We start from the raw sequence: 24170 nt of genomic DNA, 5'->3' as shown, positions 1-24170 counted from the left end.
CTGCTGATTTAGGGTCTATGTTCCCCTAGATTTTCACAATGCTAGTTCCCTGCTGTTACTCTATTAAGGTCATCTCTTCAGCAAGGTCTTTGTATAGAATTTATCACTCCCTGATTTTTCTTATTTATTTCTGAGTAGCAGTGTCTGCCTCTTCCCATGAAACAGCATGACTTTGCTGGACTTGTTGCCCTATGCCCACAGCATGTAGACAGTGCCCGACATACATATGGTTGTTGTTCATGATATGCTCTTAAATGACAAAAACTGGTTACAAAATACTTTATGTAACCGTATCCCTTTTTGTTCTGAAAAAAGTTATGTTTGTGTATAGAAAAAAGTTGGGAAGGATATATATACATAAAAATGTTAGTAGTCAAAGTCTCTGGACTGTGAAGTTATACATAATCTTTATCATACTCATCAGCAGTTCATTATCTTAATTTGGCTATTAAAATAAGGGGGAAAGGACTTCCCTGGTGGCACAGGGGTTAAGAATCCACCTGCCAACAGAGGGAACGTGGGTTCGAGCCCTTCCTGGTCTGGGAAGATCCCACATGCCACGGAGCAACTAAGCCCATGCGCCACAACTACTGAGCCTGTGCTCTAGAGCCCGCGAGCTACAACTACTGAAGCCCGTGCACCTAGAGCCCGTGCTCTGCAACAAGAGAAGCCACCACAATGAGAAACCCGCGCTCCGCAATGAAGAGTAGCCCGCGCTCTGCAACAAGAGAAGCCACCACAATGAGAAGCCCGCGCACCACAACAAAGACTAGCCGCCGCTCGCCACAACTACAGAAAGGCTACGGGCAGCAATAAAGACCTAACACAGCCATAAACAAACAAACAAACAAATAAATAAATAAATTTTTTTTTTTAAAAAAGAGAGCGAGACAGAGATAGTAACCAATGACCGCCCTTGCAACGACTGCTGGACACATTTTATCTACAAATCACTGACTATTCTTAGGACAAGGGATACAATCATTTCTTTCAATTCATTTATTCAACAATGTACACCTACTGTATGACAGCAATTTCTTTTTAAAACTTGATTTTCTATTGCTCTTAAATTAACAGGTTGTCAAAATGATAATTTCTATAAGGAGGGACTTTCACTCAAGATCTGAAAGACCAATGCAGGTGAATACCAAATAGCCAGCGATATATTAATGCTTGAAAATGAATCAACTCACCTCCAATGACTCCGACACACAAGTAAAGTTCCTGCACAGTGTTACAGAAGGAAGCTGCGATCAAGCCACAGCCTGACAAGCAGCCGCCAGCAATCATGATTGGACGACTGCCATATTTATTCACCAGGATACTGCTGATAGGACCTAAGAGATAATCAAAAATTTAGTGGTACACAAGGCATTGATGGCACTAAACGACAAGTCCTTCCAAATAAGCAGATACAACAAAAGGCAATGGTAAGAATATTGTTATCTATAATTATTTCATAATCATAGGTATGTGTGCTGGAAAATAAAGATGCTAGAAGAATCATTAATTGTGTATCTTCTCTATCTTGAAATCTTGGATGGAATTTTACTAAAATATAAAAGACTCTAGTCTTTCCTTAATCTTTCTCTTATAAGGCATAATAGGCTGAAAGCCTTGGTAACAGACGTTCATCGGCTTCTTGATTTATCTAGGATATGATCAACAGATATTTAGTAAGTTTGCTCTATGTTAATTTTTGGGATAGGCAGACTGATGAGAGATTTTAAGAGTGTTCTTTACACATCATCATAAGTGTAGTTTGTGTCATATTTTTTAAAAAGAAGAAGAAACAAAGGCAAAATACACAATTTTTTTCTGCAAGTTCAGTAGTTTTGCAATTAGGACATCTAAATTTAAAACAAAACAAAACAAAACTGTTCCCATTTACACCTAGATATCTCAGGTATTGAATTGAATGGAATGTCTTCTAGGGTTAACCGGGTTCTGTGCCTATACTGCTGTTTTGTGACAGCAAAACTATGAAAAAATGTTTGTAGAAGATTGTCAGATAATGGTCAAAACATTCTCAGATTTAACAACATAAACCAGATTAAATCTCCTCAGCTAAAGAGATGCATACCAAAAAATCAGTTTTTCTTTAACATGAGAGAAGAAACCAAACAAAAGTGTAGTGTTAAAAGGATCACAAATAAAAAGATTTTATGCGTTTCATGTATCAGTTTTCAAATACAAAAAAATCAAATGGCCTCTCCTTAGTTGCTACAAATAGGTATAAACTGTAATTCCCCTTTTCCAAAATTTTAAGTCTTAATTATGAGTCTTATCTAAAGCAAACAATGTTTTAAGAGCTGTAACACAACTCTTAGACTAACAATATTTGCTGATTACAAACGAATGACATTTGACATTCTCTGAATTTCATTTATTTATAATACTTATGTCCCTACTTCATGGCTCTGGACTTTGGAGATGACAACTTTGTTTACATGACACCATAACATGTCTGCCTTGTTAAGGCAGATGACTGCAAATAAGAAAGGGTCACTGCAATGCATCAGTAGGGAAGGGGACACAAGAAGAACTAATATTTGAACTTGCAGCTAGTGAGAACCAAGTTTTGAATCCAGCCCATTTTCTCCCCATTACATATGTATTTTTGGAACTACAGTTCCAAAGTTATAAAGCAGAAGACATACAAATCAAGTTTCTCTTCTATTAGCACAGTAAATTCTGACTTTATTCTGTAGTAAGTCTATTTTTAAAAAGACACAGAATGCACATATTCAGAATATACTACTGATCATATGTTGACATATTTTATTTCTATAAACACTATGAAAAATTCTGCATTACTCATATTCTAGTGCTACTATATTCAGAGTTGCAGTATGGTACACTATGATTAAAAGGACAGGCTCTGGCCCCAAGGAACCCAATTTCAAATTATGGTATGTATATTCAAACTGTGGTATGTATATATGTATACATACATATAATAAACATGCAAGAAGGAATGAAAGCTTTTGATATCCTAGTATTTGAGGACCAATTCTCTCTAAGGGGCTGGTCAAGAAATGACTGCGGGAGAGACTTCAGGCTCAACCAAGGATGTGTATAAACAAGTTCTCATTGAACTTCTAAGTCACTTCATGAAAATATTAGGCCACAGCTGCTTTAGAAATAATTTGAATTTACAGCTTGTGTGTGATGAAAGAATTAAATACTGAAAGAATATTCATGAAATATGTCCATATAAATTAGGCATTAAACAGATTTTTGTATAGTCAGAATTACAAAGATAAAAAAATACTGCCACACTGTTGACTCTGTGAAGTAGAAGTTAATGCTGTAAAGTCTACAGGATTTTAAGTTCTAAACTAGGAATGTTACGATGACATTACTGTGGAACTGAAAATATGTGAATTTATACTTTCATTTTTTAAAATTAATTTTTATTGGAGTATAGTTGCTTTACAGTACTGTACAGCAAAATGAATCAGCTCTACGTATACATATATCCCCTCTTTTTTGGATTTCCTTCCCATTTAGGTCATCACAGAGCACCGAGTAGAGTGAGTTCCCTATGCCATACAGTAGGTTCTCATTAGTTATCTATTTTATACATAGTTTCAATAGTGTATATATGTCAATCCCAATCTCCCAATTCCTCCGCCCCCCTCCTACTTTTCTTTGGTTGAGAGTCCACCTGCCGATGCAGGGGACAAGGGTTCAGTCCGGGAAGATCCCACATGCCACGGAGCAGCTAAGGTCCGTGAGCCATGGCCGCCGAGCCTGCGCGTCTGGAGACTGTGCTCCGCAACGGGAGAGGCCACAACAGTGAGAGGCCCGCGTACCGCAAAAAAAAAAAAAAAAAAAAAAAAAGGAAAACCTCAAACAAAAACCAAGAGTAAGTAACTAAGATCTTCTCCTTTAAAAATATACTTTAACAAGTATCAGTATATATCTGTGAACCAAAGCACATGGAGGGAGGGAGGGAGGCAGGGAGGAAGGAAAACTTAACCCTAAACCACTCACAACTCAAAACATATTATTGTTGAGGGTGTGGCCGAAATGTACAAGTTAAAGAATTAAGGCAGTTTTAAATATAATTCTTATGGGGTCATACCACCTAAGAGCCAAACAAAACAAAATAACCCATTTAGTAAAAATTATGCCACAAGGCTCTTGATACGCAATTTATCTTTCAGAGTTATTTCAGGAAGAATGGCCCCAATTAGCTATCATTAAAAATAGAGAGGGGTACAGTTTGTAGGCCTATTATAACACAAATTCAGAGAAATGTGCTAGTTATCTCTGGGTGAGGACAAAGAAGGAACTGTTTTCCCAAAAGAAAGTGTCATGTGCAATTAGCACAACTGACATCACTTACTTCTGATGCAAAATGCCAGCGGCTCTCAAGCTCTTGCTCTTAGAATTGCAGCATGTGAACCTCTTGTTTGTAATCAGCTTAAAGGTACACTGAGCACCTGCACTTAACTTTTGAATCTCTGCTAACTAAGCAACTACATATTTTATTATTATGGGAGGTTTTGACTTTTACATGTTAAATTGTGTTTTGATGTTCCAAGGCAAACAAACAAACAAACAAACCCACAGTATTTTAAATGATATTAAGGTAAGCAACGTACTCTCCACATTTCCTTCACAACATGTCAAAGAACACAGAGAGGGAAAAAATGATAAAACTTAAGTTTAAGATGAAGCTGAAATGCTTTAGGACTAATTACATCACAAGGAACAAAACAAGGAGGATTTTATCCAGTTCTTTAATTCTAACACTATGAAAAGATTTTACCTGAGACTTTGAACTGTGCTATTCAGGTTAGCCCGATTTACTTTAATTCTCCCAACATCAATTTTTTAAAATCTTTATTTACACTTATACCGCAAGAGTCTAGCAGAGAGCAATAAGAAAAATAAGTTGTGCACATGTCATTTTTCTGAGAGTTTAAAAAATTTTTTTTCCCCTCTGAGAGCTTTTTTAAGTTCAATGATACGGAATTGGAACAAATCCTCACAATTTCTTATTTCTGTTTTGGAATACTATAGTGCAACAAACAAAGCAAGAGTTGTCATTGTTAACAAGAATAAAAAATGTGACTCTAAACATAAAGCTCTGAGAAATACCATTTCAAAACACCTCACCGAATAAAACATTTTTTTTTAAGTTACCTAAAACAGAGCACCTGGTTGCTTAATGAAAATTAAAACAGCAGGCCTTAGTGGGTACTTACCTCCACCATACATGACAGCCAACATGATGGAAGATATCCATGACACTTCACTGGTGGTGGCATTGAATATACCTTCAATTTCTTTGAAGAACACAGTAATAGATTTGGGAAACGCATAGGAGAAGCCGATGGAAATGAAAGCTCCAACTACCACTGCCCATCCCCAGCCTCCATCTGGGGGGGTGTATCCAACTGGACCTCCAACTACCGGTGGCATTTTAAGTGTAGATAAATCCCAAAATGCAGTTCAAATCCAAATATCTAAACGATACAAAATTTAAATAAAATGTCAGCAATAAAACACTCCCACCTAGCATTCCCAACAACAAAGCACCCCTCAAGTAACTGAACTATTTTTCAACGTTACTTGGCCAATATACATTATCTTCTAAGGACGTTATCAGAAAAAGAGACTTCAGAGACATGATATTGTCCACATTTTTTAGTAGCTTAAAGGAAAACAGCTCACCATTTAAGAAACCATAACTGAAACAAATCCTTTTTAATAAATGTAGCCTTTGTATTTCAAATAAGCCTTCTTGTCTTAGCAGTTAATATAATTCCTCAAATTACTAATAACTAAATAAGTAAATAAATGTCTTATTTGACTATCTCTTGCAAAATTCACATAACACATACCCTACAAAAGTTTCAGGTTTTAATACAGGCTTTATAAGTTTTTCCCTTTTCCCATGTATTCTACAATACTGACTTTCTCTTACTAATATGCTGACTTAAAAGTAATAGGAAGGAGGTGCCTGACTCACTAGATATGTAGCAATTTACAAAATAGAAGATCATTCTGAATACATAAGAATTTCATTTAATGACCTGGAAAATTATTTCAGAAAAGTTTCCTTTTATCTAACTTCCTTGGTTAAACTCCTAAACAACACAACTAATCAATACAGTTGAACTCACAAGTTGAACTATAATGTCAAAAGATGGTAGTTTCAAATCAAAGGTTATCCCGTTTTCTTGAAGCCACCTAGTACTAATGAATAGCAAGGTTAGAAAATGAAACTTCCTGTTAGATTATGAACAGGGAGAAGATGGGAATGTTTGTTTGATAGTAGCCTTACCTATTTTCTCATGAAGGTCTCCTTTAATTTATTCAAAGCCAACTTCCACCCTATACTATAACTCATCCTACAACAGTATGTTAGCATGTCCATTTCAAATTATCTCCACTCAGACTGTATTATACAATAAATAAATACAGGTCACAGATGACAAACTGACTCTTGGCTACAGCATTCTTTAGTCTAAAACACAAATCCTAATTTCATAGTGTAGGAGTCATCTCCTAAATACTGTTCCTTCCAATCCATCTGAACACTTCATATATGATTTAAGACACTGGACATTGTAGGGGTGGGAAGAAGACAGTCCCAAAGGGAAGTTTCCCTAAAGGCAAGGATATAGGTTTCATCACTTCTACTCAACATTGTACTAAAATCTAGTCAGTCTGTGCAGGCAAGAAAAAGAAATAAAAGGCATAAAGACTAGAAAGGAAGAAGTAAAGCTGTCTTCATTCACAGAAGACATAATTGTCTATGTAGGTAATTCTAAAGAATATACAAAAAAAGGTACTAGAACTAAAAATGAACTAGATCTCAGGACACAAGACCAATAATAGAAATCAACTCTATAAGCCAGCAAAGAACAATCAGAATTTGAAATTAAAAAAAAACACTGAACAAAACATTTACAACAGGACCAAGAAACTGAACAGGGATAAATCTGATGTGTAAGATGTGTACACTGAAAACTACAAAATATTACTGAGAAATTAAACAACTAAATAGATAACCCACCCCTATGATTTGAAAAAATCAAAATTTAGGCAAAGATTTCTGAAGGCACATGGCACCATGTTAATTAAAAAGTTTCTAAATTGGGGTTTCCCTGGTGGCGCAGTGGTTAAGAATCTACCTGCCAATGTAGGGAACACGGGCTCGAGCCCTGGTCCTGGAAGATCCCGCATGCTGCAGAGCGACTAAGCCTGTGTGCCACAACTACTGAGCCTGTGCTCTAGAGCGTGTGCGCCACAACTACTGAAGCCCACGTGCCTAGAGCCCGTGCTCTGCAACAAGAGAAGCCACCGCAATGAGAAGCCCATGCACTGCAATGAAGAGTAGCCCCCGCTCGCCGCAACTAGAGAAAGCCTGCGTGCAGCAAAGACCCAACACAGCCACACACACACACACAAAAAGTTTATAGATTGAATTTCAAGCTACAGATTGGGAGAAGGTATATACAAATCATATATCCAAGAAAAGACATGTCCAGAATATAAAAAGAACTTTTATGGCTTAATAGCAAAAAGACAAACAACACAATTAAAAAATGTGCAAAAGATTTGAAAAGATACTTTACCTAAGAAGTACATGAAAAAATGCTAAAAATTGTTATTCGTTTGTGAAATATAAATTAAAATCCTAATAGAGATACTAATATATCTCTATTAGAATGACCAAATTTCAGACTGATAATACCAACACTTGGTAAGGACATGAAGCAAACGGAACTCCTGTATTGCTGGTGGTAAATCAAAATGATACAGCCAAGTTGGAAAACATTTTGGCAGCTCCTTATGAAGTTAAATATACATTTAACATGTGACCCGGTCATTTCTAGGTATTATCCAAGAGAAATGAAAATATAGATCTTCACAAAGACGTATATATTCTCTAGTAGCTTTATTCATAATGGCCCAAACTGAAAACCCGAATGTCCATAAACAAATGAATGGATAAACAAATCATGGTATAGCCATACAATGGAACATTACTCAGCAATAAAAAGGAACCAACTACCAACACATGCAAGAACATGGATAAATCACAAATGCATTATGTTAAGTGAAAAAAAGCTAGACATGAGCCTACATTAAGTTCTAGGAAAGGCAAAATTATAGTACTAGAAAACAGATTGGAGGTTGGGGAGAGGAGGCTGACTGCAAAGGGGTTTCAAGAGAACTTGATTTTGGTCATGGAAATGCTCTATTATTACGGTTATGGCAGTAATTATTCATCGAATTGTATATCTTAAATTGGCACATTTTATTGTATGTGAATCATACCTCAATACAGCTGATCAAAACAAAAAATATAATCAAGGACAGTGTCAAGGAGGATAAACTCTGGTGGCACAGGGAGATAATACAGAAGGAAAAGAAGATGGCAGGCAAATTCCTCTGTCTTGCCTATCTGGATGGTTAAAAGAAAGAATAGGAAAAGGAAGAGGACAAAGAAGAGGAGAGAAGACTCTCTTCTGAGAATTCACAACTACAGGCCTGTGTGAGCTTATGCTTGGCACGGGAACATCTGTGGGAAACCTCCATTGTTCTTCCAGAGATATATATGTTTGAGTTTGCTAGCAAAGATTTCCCACAGACAAAGCTCTGCCAAGTATAAGCTGACAATCTAAATTTTCAAAACACACCAAGAATCAATTAATCATGAGTGAAGTAAAACCAATCCAACGCAGCCAGAACTATAGACATTGGATATGGATACTTAAAATGATTAAAAGCATGAAACAAGGCATTAAATGAAAACACACACACAAAATACTATAAAAAGACTAGTTAATTTGAAACAGAACTTCTAGAAATGAAAAGTATATTCAACAAAATTAATACGTTAACCAGAAGACTGAACATAGCTGGGAAGAAACACAATGAACTGGAGGATGGGTTTGAAGAAAATAAAATTCAGGGAGACCTTTATTCTGAAGCTAGGAGAAAGGTTTAGAAACACGGAGTTTAGAATGGGAGGATCTGGCAAACATCTAATGGGACTTTGGAAGAAGAGAACAGAGAAAGTAGGGAAGAGACAATTTTCAAGAGTTAATGGCTAAGTATATTTCAGACTTGATGAATAATATGAACTACAGTTTAAGGAAATCTAACAAGCCAGAGAAAAATCTTAAAAAAACACTATTGAGAAAACACAGATTATAAAACTAACAGATAATCACACCGACAAAACAGAATTCCCATCAATTTTGAAAAACTCTCAGCCACCATATATTCAAATATTGATTCTTCACCATTCCCTCTTTCCACTCCTCTGAGACTCCAACTGAATGTGGGTTGTCCAGATGGAATAAGGTCCTGCCTTTTCCAATATTTCTGCTTAACCCCTGTCACGAGACTGTTTCTCTCTGGGACTATGTATTCTGGAATGTTCCCTCCTTTGGGGGCCCCAGAGATTTTTACAGCCTGTGGCAGTGAACCACAGTAAGAACTGGGATAAATGAGAGCTATACTTTCCTTGTGTAGTGGATCTAAGGGCTTTTGGATAAAGCAAATTAGAAAAGGAGAAGCAGAAGACCTCAGGCCTCTATTCTCAGGAGAGATGATGTTTAGTTAAGGGTATCTGAATCTGAGAATCTGGAGAACAATTCCATTAAAAATATAACCCAGTTGAAAGAGTAAAGACCTCGTCCTAGGGCATTTCACTTACCTATGATTCAGGTGGGACAAAAATATTTACATGTTGAAGCTTCCTTAAATTTCTACTGGAATGAATATAAATAAAAGCTATTTAACAGCTCAGTTCTGCTGAAGGAAACAGTCTGGATGCTAAAATTATGTTAAACAGAACGGCTCCGGGCATTAATTTTGAGTTTTTCCTTCATCTAATTATGAAAAAAGAGAAAAGCACTTGAAATTTTTCAAGCAAAGAACCACTAAAAAGATTACTTTGCCTCAGAATGTTTGCACACACGGAGAGAGACACCCACACACAGACGGTAGAGCTGCTTAACACACCAAGCTCTGACTCCAATGGCTAATACGTGCTGGACGTGATTAAACTTTGAGCTTCGCTGCCAGCTATGATTTGTCCCAGTTAGTTACAGCAGCTACAATTTTTAGTCTCTAAGACTTGTCTCATCAAGATAATAATACCTTATTCCATAGTATAAAACTTAAGATTTAAAACTTGAAGAAGCTTTAAAAAGATTCATTAGGAAATAAAAAGTATAAGAAACAAGATTATCCAAATTTCAAAAGAACACTTCAAAAAACCAGACGTGGATTCGATACAGTTCTGCCACCATCCAACAAACGGCTGTCCTTCCTAACTTAAAAATTCTGATGGTACCTAACAGAAAGTGTGTAATGTCATTATCTAAACACACTATTTTCTTTTAAACTGACCAAATCTCAGCTATAAACAAAAGGGTTCATTCAGAAAGTAAATTATGTGAGCAGGCCCCCTGGCACAGTATTCAGAGCCCCACTGAGAAGGAATACTCAAGTCCAGAGGCTAAAAGAGATTAAAGTTTAATATTTTAAACCTTACGATGTGCACAGTAGCTTTCCTATTAGCTTAGCCATTATTTTATGACTCTCTAGTATTTGCCTGAAAGCGACAGGAAGATTTTTTTAAAAAGTGATAGGGTATATACGTCAACGCTACTGTCTTAGTCCCAGCTTCCCCTTCCCACCCTGTGTCCTCAAATCCGTTCTCTCTCTGCGTCTTTATTCCTGTCCTGCCACTAGGTTCATCAGTACCGTTTTTTTAGATTCCATATATGTGCGTTAGCATATGGTTTTTTCTCTTTCTGACTTACTTCACTCTGTATAACAGACTCTAAGTCCATCCACCTCATTACAAATAAGTCAATTTCGTTCCTTTTTATGGCTGAGTAATATTCCATTGTATATATGTGCCACATCTTTATCCATTCATCTGTCAATGGACACTTAGGTTGCTTCCATGTCCTGCCTATTGTAAATAGTGCTGCAATGAACACTGTGGTACATGTATCTTTTTGAATTACGGTTTTCTCAGGGTATGTGCCCAGTAGTGGGGTTACTGGGTCATATGGTGATTCTACTTTTAGTTATTTTTTTAAATTAATTAATTTATTTTTTGCGGTACGCGGGCCTCTCACTGCTGTGGCCTCTCCCGCCATGGAGCACAGGCTCCAGATGCGCAGGCCCAGCAGCCATTGCCCACGGGGCCCAGCCGCTCCGCGGCACACGGGATCCTCCCGGGCCGGGGCATGAACCCACGTTCCCTGCATCAGCAGGCGGACTCCCAACCACTGTGCCACCAGGGAAGCCCTAGTTTTTTAAGGAAGCTCCATACTGTTCTCCATAGTGGCTGTATCAATTTGCATTCCCACCAACAGTGCAGGAGGGTTCCCTTTTCTCCACACCCTCTCCAGCATTTATTGTTTCTAGATTTTTTGATGATGGCCATTCTGACCAGTGTGAGATGATACCTCATTGTAGTTTTGATTTGCATTTCTCTAATGATTAGTGATGTTGAGCATCTTTTCATGTGTTTGTTGGCAATCTGTATGTCTACTTTGGAGAAATGTCTGTTTAGGTCTTCCGCCAATTTTTGGATTGGGTTGTTTGGTTTTTTGATATTGGGCTGCATGAGCTGCTTGTATATTTTGGAGATTAATCCTTTGTCAGTTGCTTTGTTTGCAAATATTTTCTCACATTCTGAGGGTTGTCTTTTGGTCTTGTTTATGGTTTCCTTTGCTGTGCAAAAGCTTTTAAGTTTCATTAGTTCCCATTTGTTTATTTTATTTCCATTACTCTAGGAGGTGGGTCAAAAAGGATCTTGTGGTGATTTATGTCATAGTGTTGTGCCTATGTTTTCCTCTAAGAGTATTATAGTGTCTGGCCTTACATTTATGTCTTTAATCCATTTTGAGTTTATTTCTGTGTATGGTGTTAGGGAGTGTTCTAATTTCATTCTTTTACATGTAGCTGTCCAGTTTTCCCAGCACCACTTGTTGAAGAGGCTATCTTTTCTCCATTGTATATTCTTGCCTCCTTTGTCACTACCAAATGTAAAACAGATAGCTAGTGGGAAGCTGCTGCATAGCACAGGGAGATCAGCTTGGTGCTTTGTGACCTAGAGGGCTGGGACAGGGAGGGTGGGAGGGAGGCTCAAGAGGGAGGGGATATGGGGATATATTGTATACATATAGCTAATTCACTTTGTTGTACAGCAGAAACTAACACAACACTGTAAAGCAATTATACTCCAATAAAGGTATTTTTTAAAAAAAGAATTAAAAGAGGTACAGTGCCTGTCAAAAAAAAAAAAAGTGATAAAGAACAATGGGAAACAATAAATAACCCTAACTTTTCTTAACAATGATGGTGGTAACAAGAACCACCTTCTAGATTTTCTGATTTCTCTCCTTTTCTCATAAGTATCAGGAATTGTGCAAGTAAACATCTGGAAAACCAAAGTTGAGTTCCCTACCCCACATGCTCTGCCCCTACTCCAGAATAGTTGGAAATAGTATTCATTATGTTCTCTATACTTTTATCCATCAACATTTAAAACAAAGCCACTGTCATTTCCTAAAATGACAATGGCCAGTATGTGAACTTAAAAGAAGCAGAAAGCATCTAAAATCAATTATCTGAAAAGAATTTGTTACTAAGTGTAGACCAGTTTTAGGTTTCAAATTCACATGGAGGAAATTCCCTGGTGGCGCAGTGGTTAGGCATCCACCTGCCAATGCAGGGGACACAGGTTCGAGCCTTGTTCCGGGAATATCCCACATGCCCCAGAGCAACTAAACCCGTGCGCCACAACTACTGAGCCTGCGCTCTAGAGCTCACGTGCCACAACTACTGAGCCCGTGAGCCAAAATTACTGAAGCCCGCGCACCTAGAGCCCATGCTCTGTAACAGAGAAGCCACCCGCAATGAGAAGCCTGCGCACCACAACGAAGAGTAGTCCCCGGTCGCCACAACTAGAGAAAGCCCGAGCACAGCAATGAAGACCCAATGCAGCCAAAAATAAATAAATTAAAAAAAACCTCACATGGACACATTCAAATCCAGAAAGGCTGATTTACTGAAGCTATTGGTGCTGAAGTAGCTAATTTACTGCTCTTTATAACTGGTCTTAGTCCAGCTTCATGGCTTTCAGAACCATTTGCCCCAAGGTAAATCACATGATTCAAGGTCTAGGAAAATTCCTTCTTTTGCCTTCTTTTCCATTTTGAAATTGAATAAAACGAAGAAAACAAATTTAAAAAAAAACCCACAAACAAGCAGAAGGTACTAATGAAAATGAGACAGGAGGGAAGGTGGCAGGGCACAACCTTTTTTTTTTTTGCTGTAAGATCTGTTTCCTGACCAAGGATCAAACCTGGGTACTGGCAGTGAAAGCCCCGAGTCCTAACCACTGGACCACCAGGGAATTCCCAGGGCACAACTTTTAAAAGAATGTCATAGCCATTCACGACAAAAACTGATTAGGCCCAAGATGGCAGAAGATTCAACTTCCAGTGGGCCTGGAGCATCATTATACGCTCACTGTAATACATTAGCACATGCTACATGACACACCCACAGGCACCAGGACAGTTCCAAGGCCGACCATAAAAGGCTAAAAAATGGGCAGTGGCCCAATTCCTGGAAATCCCTGCCCCTTCCCACCCAAATAATTGGAATAATCAATCCTCCCACTGGTTAACCTATGACATTACCCAGTCCATAAAAACTAACAACCCCATAACCCAGGGCTGCTCTCACCTTCTGAGATGGCCCACGCTCTGTGGAATGTGTTGTAGAGTGCGTATCTCCCAGGGCTGCTCTTGCCTTTTGAGATGGACCACATTCTGTCTATGGAATGTGTGTCTCCCAGGGCTTCTCACCTTCTGAGATGGCCCACACTGTCTATGGAGTGTGTATCTCCTTAAATAAATCTGCTTTCCTACTTAGTTCTGGAGCAGAGCCTCTTGCCTGCCTGCTTGTGTCCTTCCAAGCATTCTATATTTAATAAATCTACTTCTTGCCTATCGCTTTGCCTCTCGCTTAATTCCTTCTGCACTGAAACATAAAAATCCTCAGCTTCATCAAGTCCTGGGACCAGGTGCGTGGTTTCAGTTGAGAGACTGTGGATTTGAGTACCCTCCTGAGCCAGAGCTTGTGGGTTCAAGTCCCAGCTGAGAGGTACGATCGGGTTCGAGTCCCAATCTGAGGTGTGCAGTTTCCAAAGGAGAAATATAACTACTCTAACTGGTTAGGCAAACACTCGGCAGTTTTGAAATGCATGATTCTGATCAAATGGCATACGAAGAACTTAAAGAAATGTAAACTTGGAGTAAAAAAAAAAAAAGAAACAAAAAGAAAAAAAAAATCACCTATTGTTGCATATATGGGTTATTATTATTATTTTGCGGTACGCGGGCCTCTCACTGTTGTGGCCTCTCCCGTTGCAGAGCACAGGCTCCGGACGCTCAGGTTCAGCGGCCATGGCTCACGGGCCCAGCCACTCCGCGGCATGTGGGACCTTCCCGGACAGGCGCAGGAACCCGTGTCCCCTGCATCGGCAGGCAGACGCTCAACCACTGCGCCACCAGGGAAGCCCTACTTTTTTTTCTTCTATAAAAACTACCATGGTGGGACTTCCTGGGCAGTTCAGTGGTTAAGATCTTGCCTTCCAATGTGGGGGTGTGTGGATTCAATCCCTGGTCAGCGAGCTAAAATCCCACATGCCTCACGGTCAGAAAACAAAACATAAAACGGAAGCAATATTGTAACAAATTCAATAAAGACTTTAAAAATGGTCCACATCAAAAAAAAAAACAAAAAAAAGCTACTGCGGTGAACTAGAAATTTAGGACAGATTTTTAGATATGGAATATCTGCAAAATTCAAAGGCTTTTGATTCATATTGTAAAAAATAAAAAGAGCCTATTTTTCCTCTTTCATTGTATTTTGTGGCAAAAACACTTTAAACTAAGAATCATACCAATATTCAGAACTCTGAGAACAGTGTATGTCAACAATGGTAAGGTTTATTTTAATACAGACAATAACATTACATTTTTTTCTACATTAAAAAGCAACTAATAGGGCTTCCCTGGTGGCGCAGTGGTTGAGAGTCCGCCTGCTGATGCAGGGGACACGGGTTCGTGCCCCAGTCCGGGAAGATCCCACATGCCGCAGAGCGGCTGGGCCCGTCAGCCATGGCCGCTGGGCCTGCGCGTCCGGGGCCTGTGCTCCGTAATGGGAGAGGCCACAACAGTGAGAGGCCAGCATACCGCAAAAAAAAAAAAAAGCAGCTAATACTCCAATATAACAAGTCTGTGGATTATTTAGGGCTGAGCATTAATTAAAATCCTTGGGTAAAAGGTGGACACCTAGTCAAAGAAGTTATAAATTCATTTTTACTTTTCACTGCAAATCCCTAACTTCCAGGGCACTATCCCACCTCAATGTGCGTGGTTAGGCACTTAGGCTACCCTCAAAGTCACACAACAGAGAAGCTAAAGTACTGTACATCTGTAATAGATTTTAGGAAATAGCAGCATAATTAACTAAAACAAAAACCATGAGATCAAGTTAGTTTAAGTGCTCTTTAACACTGGGGCTTACATATGGGGATAAGGAGGCAAATGAAGATGTCCAAAGATTAGAAAATAACTTCTATGGGGGAATTCCCTGGTGGTCCAGTGGTTAGGACTAGGTGCTTTCACTGTTGTGGCCTGGGTTCAATCCCTGGTCGGGGAACTAAGATCCCACAAGCCGTGCTGTGTGGCCTAAATAGACAAACAAACAAACGAACAAAGTTGTTTGCTCATTAAAAAAAAGTAACTTCTATGGATATTTCAAAGCTTTTTTTTAAAAATTGGAGTATAGTTGCTTTATCAAAGCTTTAAGAGAAGTTAGTAGAACCAATTCTTTATTACATCAGACACAACTAAAATGTATACTTACAAGAGGCACCAATGCTTTAGGATACCTTAGTGTTAAAGATCAATTCAGAAACTAACAAAAGCAAAAACAGTACAATTTTCTTCCAAATCCACATACTGATGTGACACAAGCATTTAGTAATTTGCAAAAATGAAATTATTTTTTCATTAACTGACAATACCATAATTATAAATTTATCTAATGCTAAGATTCTGTTCCAGCCCCCAATATCACTATTCTTTTTCTGAATATACCTTGCCACATGGAATTAATCCCCTCCATGACATTTTAACTCAAGGCTTCTTGGGTAGGATTCTGAAAACTCTAAGATAATAAGTTGCATATTTGTTTCTTCCTTTGTAAGTAACTATTTCCCTAATTAGCTTAGGTGTGTGCTTTCAGATCATGAATTAAGGACAGAGGCTATTGTTTCAACAACAACAACAACAAGCTAGGGAATTCCCTGACAGTCCATTGGCTAGGACCCCATGCTTTCACTGCAGTGGGCCGGGGTTCGATCCCTGGTCAGGAACTATGATCCCACAAGCTGTGCGGGGAGGCCAGAAAAAAAGTAACAACCAACTAACCCCTCCCCCATGACCAAATGTTAGGATTCAAAGAATCTGACTCTCCCAGTTTTTGAGAAGTGTGGAAAAATATGAAACCAGAAAAAACCCTCCAGTGATGTTAAGCTTTCTGGAACTCTAAGAAACACAGGCAGAAAGGTATTTTGTTTTGTTTTGCTTAAATAAAAGAAAAAAATTATGGAATACAACTTTCGGCACAGAACTTATCTGATTAGTATCACTTTCTGAGTTATTACTACACCAGCAGATTTTGCCTTCTTTAATGCTTCATTTTTGCCTGATTCTAGCAGATTAAAAAACTAGCTATTGTCCATGTTGAGACCAAGTCCTGTTCCCTTTCACATGTTAATTTATTTCTTGCTTGGGAAAGAGTTTCCAAATGTAAAACCATTTCAAATTTATATAAAACATAAGAATGTGAGCAGTAGTGAATGAAGAAAGGGAAGTTGGAGGCTGTGTCCTCCAAAAGCAGGTTTTCCTTGGCAGAATTCCAGGCTATATTTTGGAATACCTGTATATGTTGTTTTCTACAGCAATGCAAATATATATTCAACAAATCAAGAGCTAAGTGGGCCATTTCAATTTATTAATATATGACCTACCATTTCAATTCATTAATATATGACCTATCCTCTTCCAAAATCTAAAGAAGAAATATAATAGGCTGAATTAAAATTACAAATAGATGTGATATCAAAACTGTGTCACTTATGTTACTTTGAATATAAATCAATACTTGAATATAATTGGTGGTACTTCAGTTAGAATCTACTTCACTACCTATTCTGAAGCTTAATGGGGAGATTTACAATTCATTAAAAGGCAAACAACAAAGAAAGCTTTTCCTTTTCTTGCAAAAGGCTAAGTTGAACTCAGAAAAAATTAACACTATACTTAGTTTCACATGAAGAACTTTTAAGTTTTGAAGACTAGAGGCAACACAGTAATATGCTGACATTTCATTTCAAAGCTTAATTCTCCTCCTAAAAGTTTCAAACCATATTTTTAAATATATATTTTTTCATCCCTTTCTAGTAATTTCTTATACACATAATTGTTTAATAAATAACCTTTGAATGAGCCTGAACTTCATTATTATGCTACCTTTGACCCTCATTATCTCAAAGAACTAAGTTGTTTTGTTTTCTTGTTTGTTTTATTAGTAACAGACAAACCACAAAAGAGTAAGTATTAAAACTGAGTACTGTTTGTCTGGCATTAAAGCATTATCCACCATTCTCAAATGTTTACTTGCAAAGCTTTTTAAGAATAGAGACTAAAGATATATCAAAAAGAAGTCAGCATTATTACCTCAAAATATACTGTAATTAAACTTAAATAGCCTTTTTAATTGCTGACTATATAAATCTGTGTTCTCGTTAAGATAATAATCAGTTCCTTTATTAGAAATACATAAGTTTCAGGGGCTTCCCTGGTGGCGCAGTGCTTGAGAATCCGCCTGCCAATGCAGGGGACACGGGTTCGAGCCCTGGTCCGGGAAGATCCCACATACCGTGGAGCAAATAAGCCCCTGAGCCACTACTGAGCCTGTGCACTCTAGAGCCTGTAAGCCACAACTACCAAGCTCACACTCCTAGAGCCCTTGCTCTGCAACAAGAGAAGCCACTGCAATGAGAAGCTCCCACTCGGCAAGGAAGAGTAGCCCCCGCTCGCCCCAACTAGAGAAAAAGCCCGCGCGCAGCAATGAAGACCCAACGCAGCCAATAAATAAATAAATAAACAAATAAATTTATATATCTATATAAAAAATACGTAAGTTTCAAATGAATGTTTTACTTTCCTGGAAACAGGTAATTTGTTAAACCACTCCTCTTCCCTCTACTACATCAAGTAAGTAGTTCTCTAGGTAATACAGTAAATACAAATAACATCATTACACAATCACAATAGATAAAAAGTGTAATAATAATAGTAAGTGTATTTCTAACCTACAGAGTAGGTATTTCAAACCTGAGATTCATCAACATCTTTAGGGGTTCCTCCAGTTGAGCAAAATAAAGGCCTGAATCTAATATAGTGAGCTGCTGAAGACAAGATCTGAAGCAATTTTAAGCACATTTGCTGAAGCACCCAAAAGAGGGCAAGAAAATCCAAGTCACTGACGATATGCTTTATCCTATTTAAGTTATGGCCCTTAAAATAGAACTCCTTTGGAAACAGTAATTTTAAACATATACTTCCTAAATACAAGGGAAAATTATTCTGCCTTAATTTGTGAAAATCATTTTACTCTCCCTTAGCATATACACAAGCATTTTGTTCCCTCTCATTTGTGAGGTCAAAATTTATGATTTAGTACATAAAAGTCAAGGGCCAAAAAATTTACATAACTGTGACATCATGAGTTGTGTGCTGTGTTGCATCACAGGTTCTAGCTAACTTTACTCTCACAGAGGAACAGAAGTACAGGAGTTAGGAGCAGCAGTTCTTAGCTTTTTTGGTGCCACAGATTCCTTTAGCGGTGTGATAAAACCTATGAAGCCTTTATCAGAATGTTTTTAAATGTATACAAAGGTATTATTGTCAAAACATTTAAAATTGGATATAATAATGTGATTTTTTAAAGTACGAAATTAGATAAGATCTAGCAGTGGGTCTAATCACCACAGTAATTTCAAAGTAGTGATGAATTTGAACAATTTCAAGATAGCTGCAGCCGCTGTATCATGACACGAAAATATGTGATTTCCATTGGTGACAAAGTCACAGGTACTGCCAATACTACTATGGTTTGTTGCCTGCATTCATAGCTGAAATAAATTCTAAATTTTACTTAGAGGTTAATGAAAAGATGTAATTTTTTCCCCAACCAAGTTCACAGATATTCCATCCAACATGGAGTATCAATCTGCAGATCCCAGGTTAAAACCTCTGATTGGGGAACAGAAGAGAAAGTTAATAAAGTAAAAACTTAGCTTTCGTTCTCAAAAGCTCAATAAGGCAATTTACAAAAGCTCTGTTAAGCTCTATTATTATCCAAGATAGTTTAACACACCAGAACTGTACCATCAGGCCTTCAGTCTTCCGAAGATTTATATAAGAGCAAAATCACAGGGAAGAAATATTTTTCAACAAATCATCAAATATGCAGCTTACAATGCCTGTATATTTTGAGGAATTTCTCCTTTATATGAAGGCTAAATCACTGTAATCAAATCGGATTCAACATTATGAGTAGTTGTGATCAGCAATAGGGGAGTGTGGACAACCAAAGGAGCTGGATCCTACTGTTTCTGCATAAAAGGTCAGTAGCAGTCTTCAATGGCTTAGCCCATGCAGCCAGTCACACTGTCCTGGATGTGAACTCATGTAGCTATTGTGTATACTGTGGCCCCAGGAGAGAAATCACCATTTCTATAAGATCATTATTGCTCTTTTAATCACTTGTCTGCAAGACACTATGGCTCAAACAGGTCACCTACACTAGTCTTCCTGCCATAAATCCATTATAAACTGGATCCTACAACCAAAAACAGAGAGGGAGAAAGAGGTGGGGGGGAAGGAGAAGGGAAAGGGGAAGAGGAGGAAGAGGAGGGAGAAGAGGGAGAGGAGAGAGACGGAGAGGTAAAAGAAAAAAATTAGAGGAAAAAAGCATGGAGAAAAATTTGTCAGGGCAAATAAAAGGATGAGTAACATACAACTTAAAAGGCCACTGCACCAATCTACTAATGACAGCAGCCTAAATTAGGTAGCAGTAATAAGAATGAAAAAGGGGAGTAGAATAGGGTGGGAAGGAGTGGACACGAGACAACAAAGGGGAGAAGGGGCTGGCACTTAATTGCATTTGGTAGAGTGGGGGCCCACTGGAGAACTATTAAAATGACTCAGATTTTAAGTCTGGCTACCTGGAGTAGTCAATCCCTGTCCTCAAGGAATTTAAAATCTGTAATCTGGTTACAGCTAGAGATTTAGATTTGGTTAGGGAGTGATTCTACCAGAAATTCCCCCAAAGCTATGGGAACAGATAAGCTCTTCAAGAAAGAACAAAGACCAAAAGAATCCCTACCAATTTAAGAACAGAAATTCTAAATATCCCAAATACTAAAAGCTATTCGAAACATTAACATCAAGTGCTAAAAAACAACCTAACAAAATATGTACTGGCTTTTTAAAGAGGATGTACCTTGTTACATTGAAATACATTTCTCCACAAAGAAAGTGTTGTGATCATATATGATATTGTATTAAAGCACACAAACTTTTAACTTGTCCTTCCTATTCCAACTACCTCTCTTTTATAGAGGTATTCTAGCTAATCAATTACGAAGGAATGTTAGAATTAAAGGCACAATTAAATTATTGCCATTTGCAAACCACTAATGAAATAACGGAACGAGGCCATCAATATAGCAGAATGAGGGACAACCAAACATCATATGCCTCCTGATGGAAAAATACACACCACCACCTATGAATTATATTTGCCCTCTCCACCACACCATGCCTCCTCTCAGAAATCCAACCGCAATCTATCTACAAATTTACAGAAAATACGAGGGATAGGAGAACATGTTAAACCTATACCAGAGGGACATTCAATAAAATCCAGAATGAGGGAAACTGCAGAAAAAATAACCCGGTTCCATCAACAAATAACTTACGAGGAAAATAAGAGAGAAAAGGGTAACCTGTAGTTTAAAAGACATACCAACCAAATGTAATTTGGATCCCAAACAGACCACTTACTTTGAAACAATTTAGGAAAAATTGAATACTGCCTGGTTATTTGGTGATGTTAACGCTTAAAGGTGGGATAATGGTATTGTGGTTATGGTTTTTTAAGAGTCATATCTTCTAGAGATATACTGAAATATTTACAGATGAAATGCATATCTATGTTTTGCTTCACAATAATCCAGTAGGGGGCAGCAGGGAGTAAGTAGGAGTACAGATGAAACGGTAATGGCTGTTTGAAACTTCAATTGGGTTTGAAACTTTCCATAATAAATTATTTAGAAGGGAAAAAAATCACTATCAATAACAGCAAAAACACAGAAAGGACAAAAATGGATTTGAGTCTTGTTTCCAACCCTTACAAGTTGAACAGCCCTGGGCTAGTCACACAACCTCTTAATGTCCACATTGGTTAAATGGAGAAAAATAATAAACTCATTTGCTCAAGCTAGAAACCTGGGAGATATTTTTAACTTCTCTGGCTTCCCCAGTCTCCCACATCTGGTCTATCACTGAATCCTGTCTGTTCCCCTCTCTCTTCCATCTTCCCACTACTGTCCATCTTGTCCATCACTGTAGTCTCACAAAACTCTAACAGCCTCCCTCCAACCTGTTCTCCACTTTGTATCCAGAGTGATATTCCTAAAATTCAAAATCTGATCATGCTATTCCCAGCCCCATTTAAAACCATTAAACTGCTTCATTTAGCTTCAAGACAGGAGCACTTCCTTAAGTTTTTTTTACCTAGTCCCTTCCCTATTTCCTTAAGATGACTAATAAGGCCTTTCATTATCTGATATTGTCTACTTCCATCTTTCCCCATTCTCTCTGCTCCCTCTTCATGCTTTAGCTTTGCTGAAATTCTATACGTTTTTCTAATGTACCCTGTACTGATTGTAGCTTTAGTACTCATGTCTGTAATGCTCTTTCCACTATCACTCCCTGGCCTAGCTAGCTCCTATTCATCCTTCAATTCTCGGGTTAAATAGCATTTCCTCGGAGAGGCCTACCTTTGCTTCTATACTAAATTGGGAGTTTTCTCACACCTACATAATACAGTATTTGTTCCCAAAAGAACCTGTACTTCCTCGATCATATACTCAATACTTGTTTGTAAAGAGTACTTGTTCTGGTAATTATACATTTGTTTTCTAGTTACACCATAAACTCTGGGAGTGACAGGGCTAGAACTTGTTCATGGCTGAATCCTAGCTCTCTCTGAATCCTAGTGCCTGGCAGCCAATAATAAATCAAGTCGCATCTCCCTTGTCCTCTAACAAAATGAGATTGGCCATGTAGGCATTTACAGGGACCTAAATCCTGCATAGGCATGCATATTATGAAGTGGATGTAAAATATAGTGGGAATGAAGGACATAAGAAGTTGGGAAGTTATTATTCAAAATAACTGTTTTTTGGCAAGAGATAATTCATATCTATATTTATAATTTTAGAGAACGAACAGGAGCGCCGAACTCACTAAATGGGAGTCAAAAGACACATCATCTCCACCCAACCATTAAAAAGTTTTCAGAACTAAGATGAGAAGTCACTTACCCTCTCCAACCTTAGCTTCCTAATCTATAAAATAAGGGAAACTGACTAGCTGGTCATTAACATCTTTTCCAGAGTTATGTGCATTAATATTTAAAAGGCTAAAAATATGTAAACTATTGAAACACTGATCAGTTGGTTCATCCTATGGTGGCATGATCCTTTTTCCTTTTTAATCTCTTTAGGTATGCTATAGCCTATTATGTTAAGCTTACAACTAAACCTTTGAACCTATTCAGCTATAAAGATCTCAGGTAATGCTCCCCAGACCATTAACTTGCATTTTTAACAAGGATCACTGCAATCCAATGAAAGAACAGCATCTATCTAATCCCTGAATTACTGAAGTGCAACTTTTGTTTAATACTTACCCAATACTTGTTTTAAGGGCTAGATTTCTTAAATTCTTTATTATATCTATGGCAATTTGAAGGCAAAATTATACCCTATGGTATAAAACTCGGATTTATAGGTATATTTAGTGCCTAACTAAAAAAACTACACTAAAATACATACTCTCTGCATCACCTCACTGGTCTGGTAGCTGACATCAAAACTGATTAATGGCTAATTCCTACTTACACTCTTTCAAACTCTCACACAATTCAGAGTTCACCCTATCACTACATTCCTCTAGTAACTATACCCACATTTGTTTTATCAGGGCACTAAAGTGTACACATTTTATTTCGAAACCAGAATAATTTTTGAAAAAAAAATTTCAAAACTAGTTCTGACAAAGTAGCTTGTCAACATTTTACTGTTATCAGTAGATGCCTAGTTTATAAGCAAACTGGAAACTCGACTAAAGTAGTAACGTTTGTTTTGGGGGGAGTAATGTTTGTTTTTTTGATTAAGATTAATCCCAAACTAGTTTTGGCAACTAACTGCTTGTCGCACCAAATAAGTCATGACAAATAAATGAAATGTTAAAATGCACGTGGAAAAAGAGGATGCATTTGGAACAAAAAGCGTGCATCAGACCAAGTGTAACGCTATGCTTCAGATTCCTCCCGACAGGGCCGCCTTAAAGCCCCAGAGCGAGGGCGCTGCGGCGGACGTTCTGCAGCTACAGGTTGAATGACAAAGAGTTCCCGTCAGCACCACTCCGGGCGTCTGCCAGTTGCAACGTCCCCTCCTCAAAGTCCTCTCAGACACTGCAGTCACGCCTAGGCTGCGGGGACTGCAGCTCCCTCAGGCCACTACCGCCAAGTCGCCAGGTGGGACAAGGATTGGCTGGCCGAGGAGGTTGGGGCGGGCGTGCCACGAGTCCAAAATAACTCCCGCCCCGAGTACCGGGAGAAAGCCGCCAGCAGTCTGGAGGCACCACGTGAATCGGCCTCACGTCGATCCTTTCCCAGATCAAAAGCATCTCCGGAGCAGCCTACATAACACTAGAGGAGAAGCGACTTCC

At 38.2% G+C, this 24170-nt stretch overlaps 1 protein-coding gene across 2 annotated transcripts in view; it reads right to left on the bottom strand.

Annotated features, from left to right (window-relative positions):
• SLC16A1 (solute carrier family 16 member 1) overlaps positions 1–24170 on the bottom strand; it is a 33890-nt gene that overhangs the window by 9275 nt on the left and 445 nt on the right. The window contains exons 2-3 of one of the 2 annotated variants that reach the window (XM_033861716.2): positions 5220–5480; positions 1194–1337 (exon numbers count right to left, since the gene is read on the bottom strand). In XM_033861716.2, the coding sequence (XP_033717607.1) occupies positions 1194–1337; positions 5220–5436 (361 nt within the window). In that variant the 5' untranslated portion in view covers positions 5437–5480. The remainder of the gene's footprint in view (positions 1–1193; positions 1338–5219; positions 5481–24170) is intronic. The other variant, XM_033861720.2, reaches the window with a different exon arrangement.

The sequence above is a fragment of the Tursiops truncatus genome, chromosome 1, assembly GCF_011762595.2.
Source record: "Tursiops truncatus isolate mTurTru1 chromosome 1, mTurTru1.mat.Y, whole genome shotgun sequence".
NCBI classification, from domain to species: domain Eukaryota; kingdom Metazoa; phylum Chordata; class Mammalia; order Artiodactyla; family Delphinidae; genus Tursiops; species Tursiops truncatus.
The sequence above is the reverse complement of the archived record's forward strand: the minus strand, read 5'-3'. Positions and strand labels throughout refer to the sequence as shown.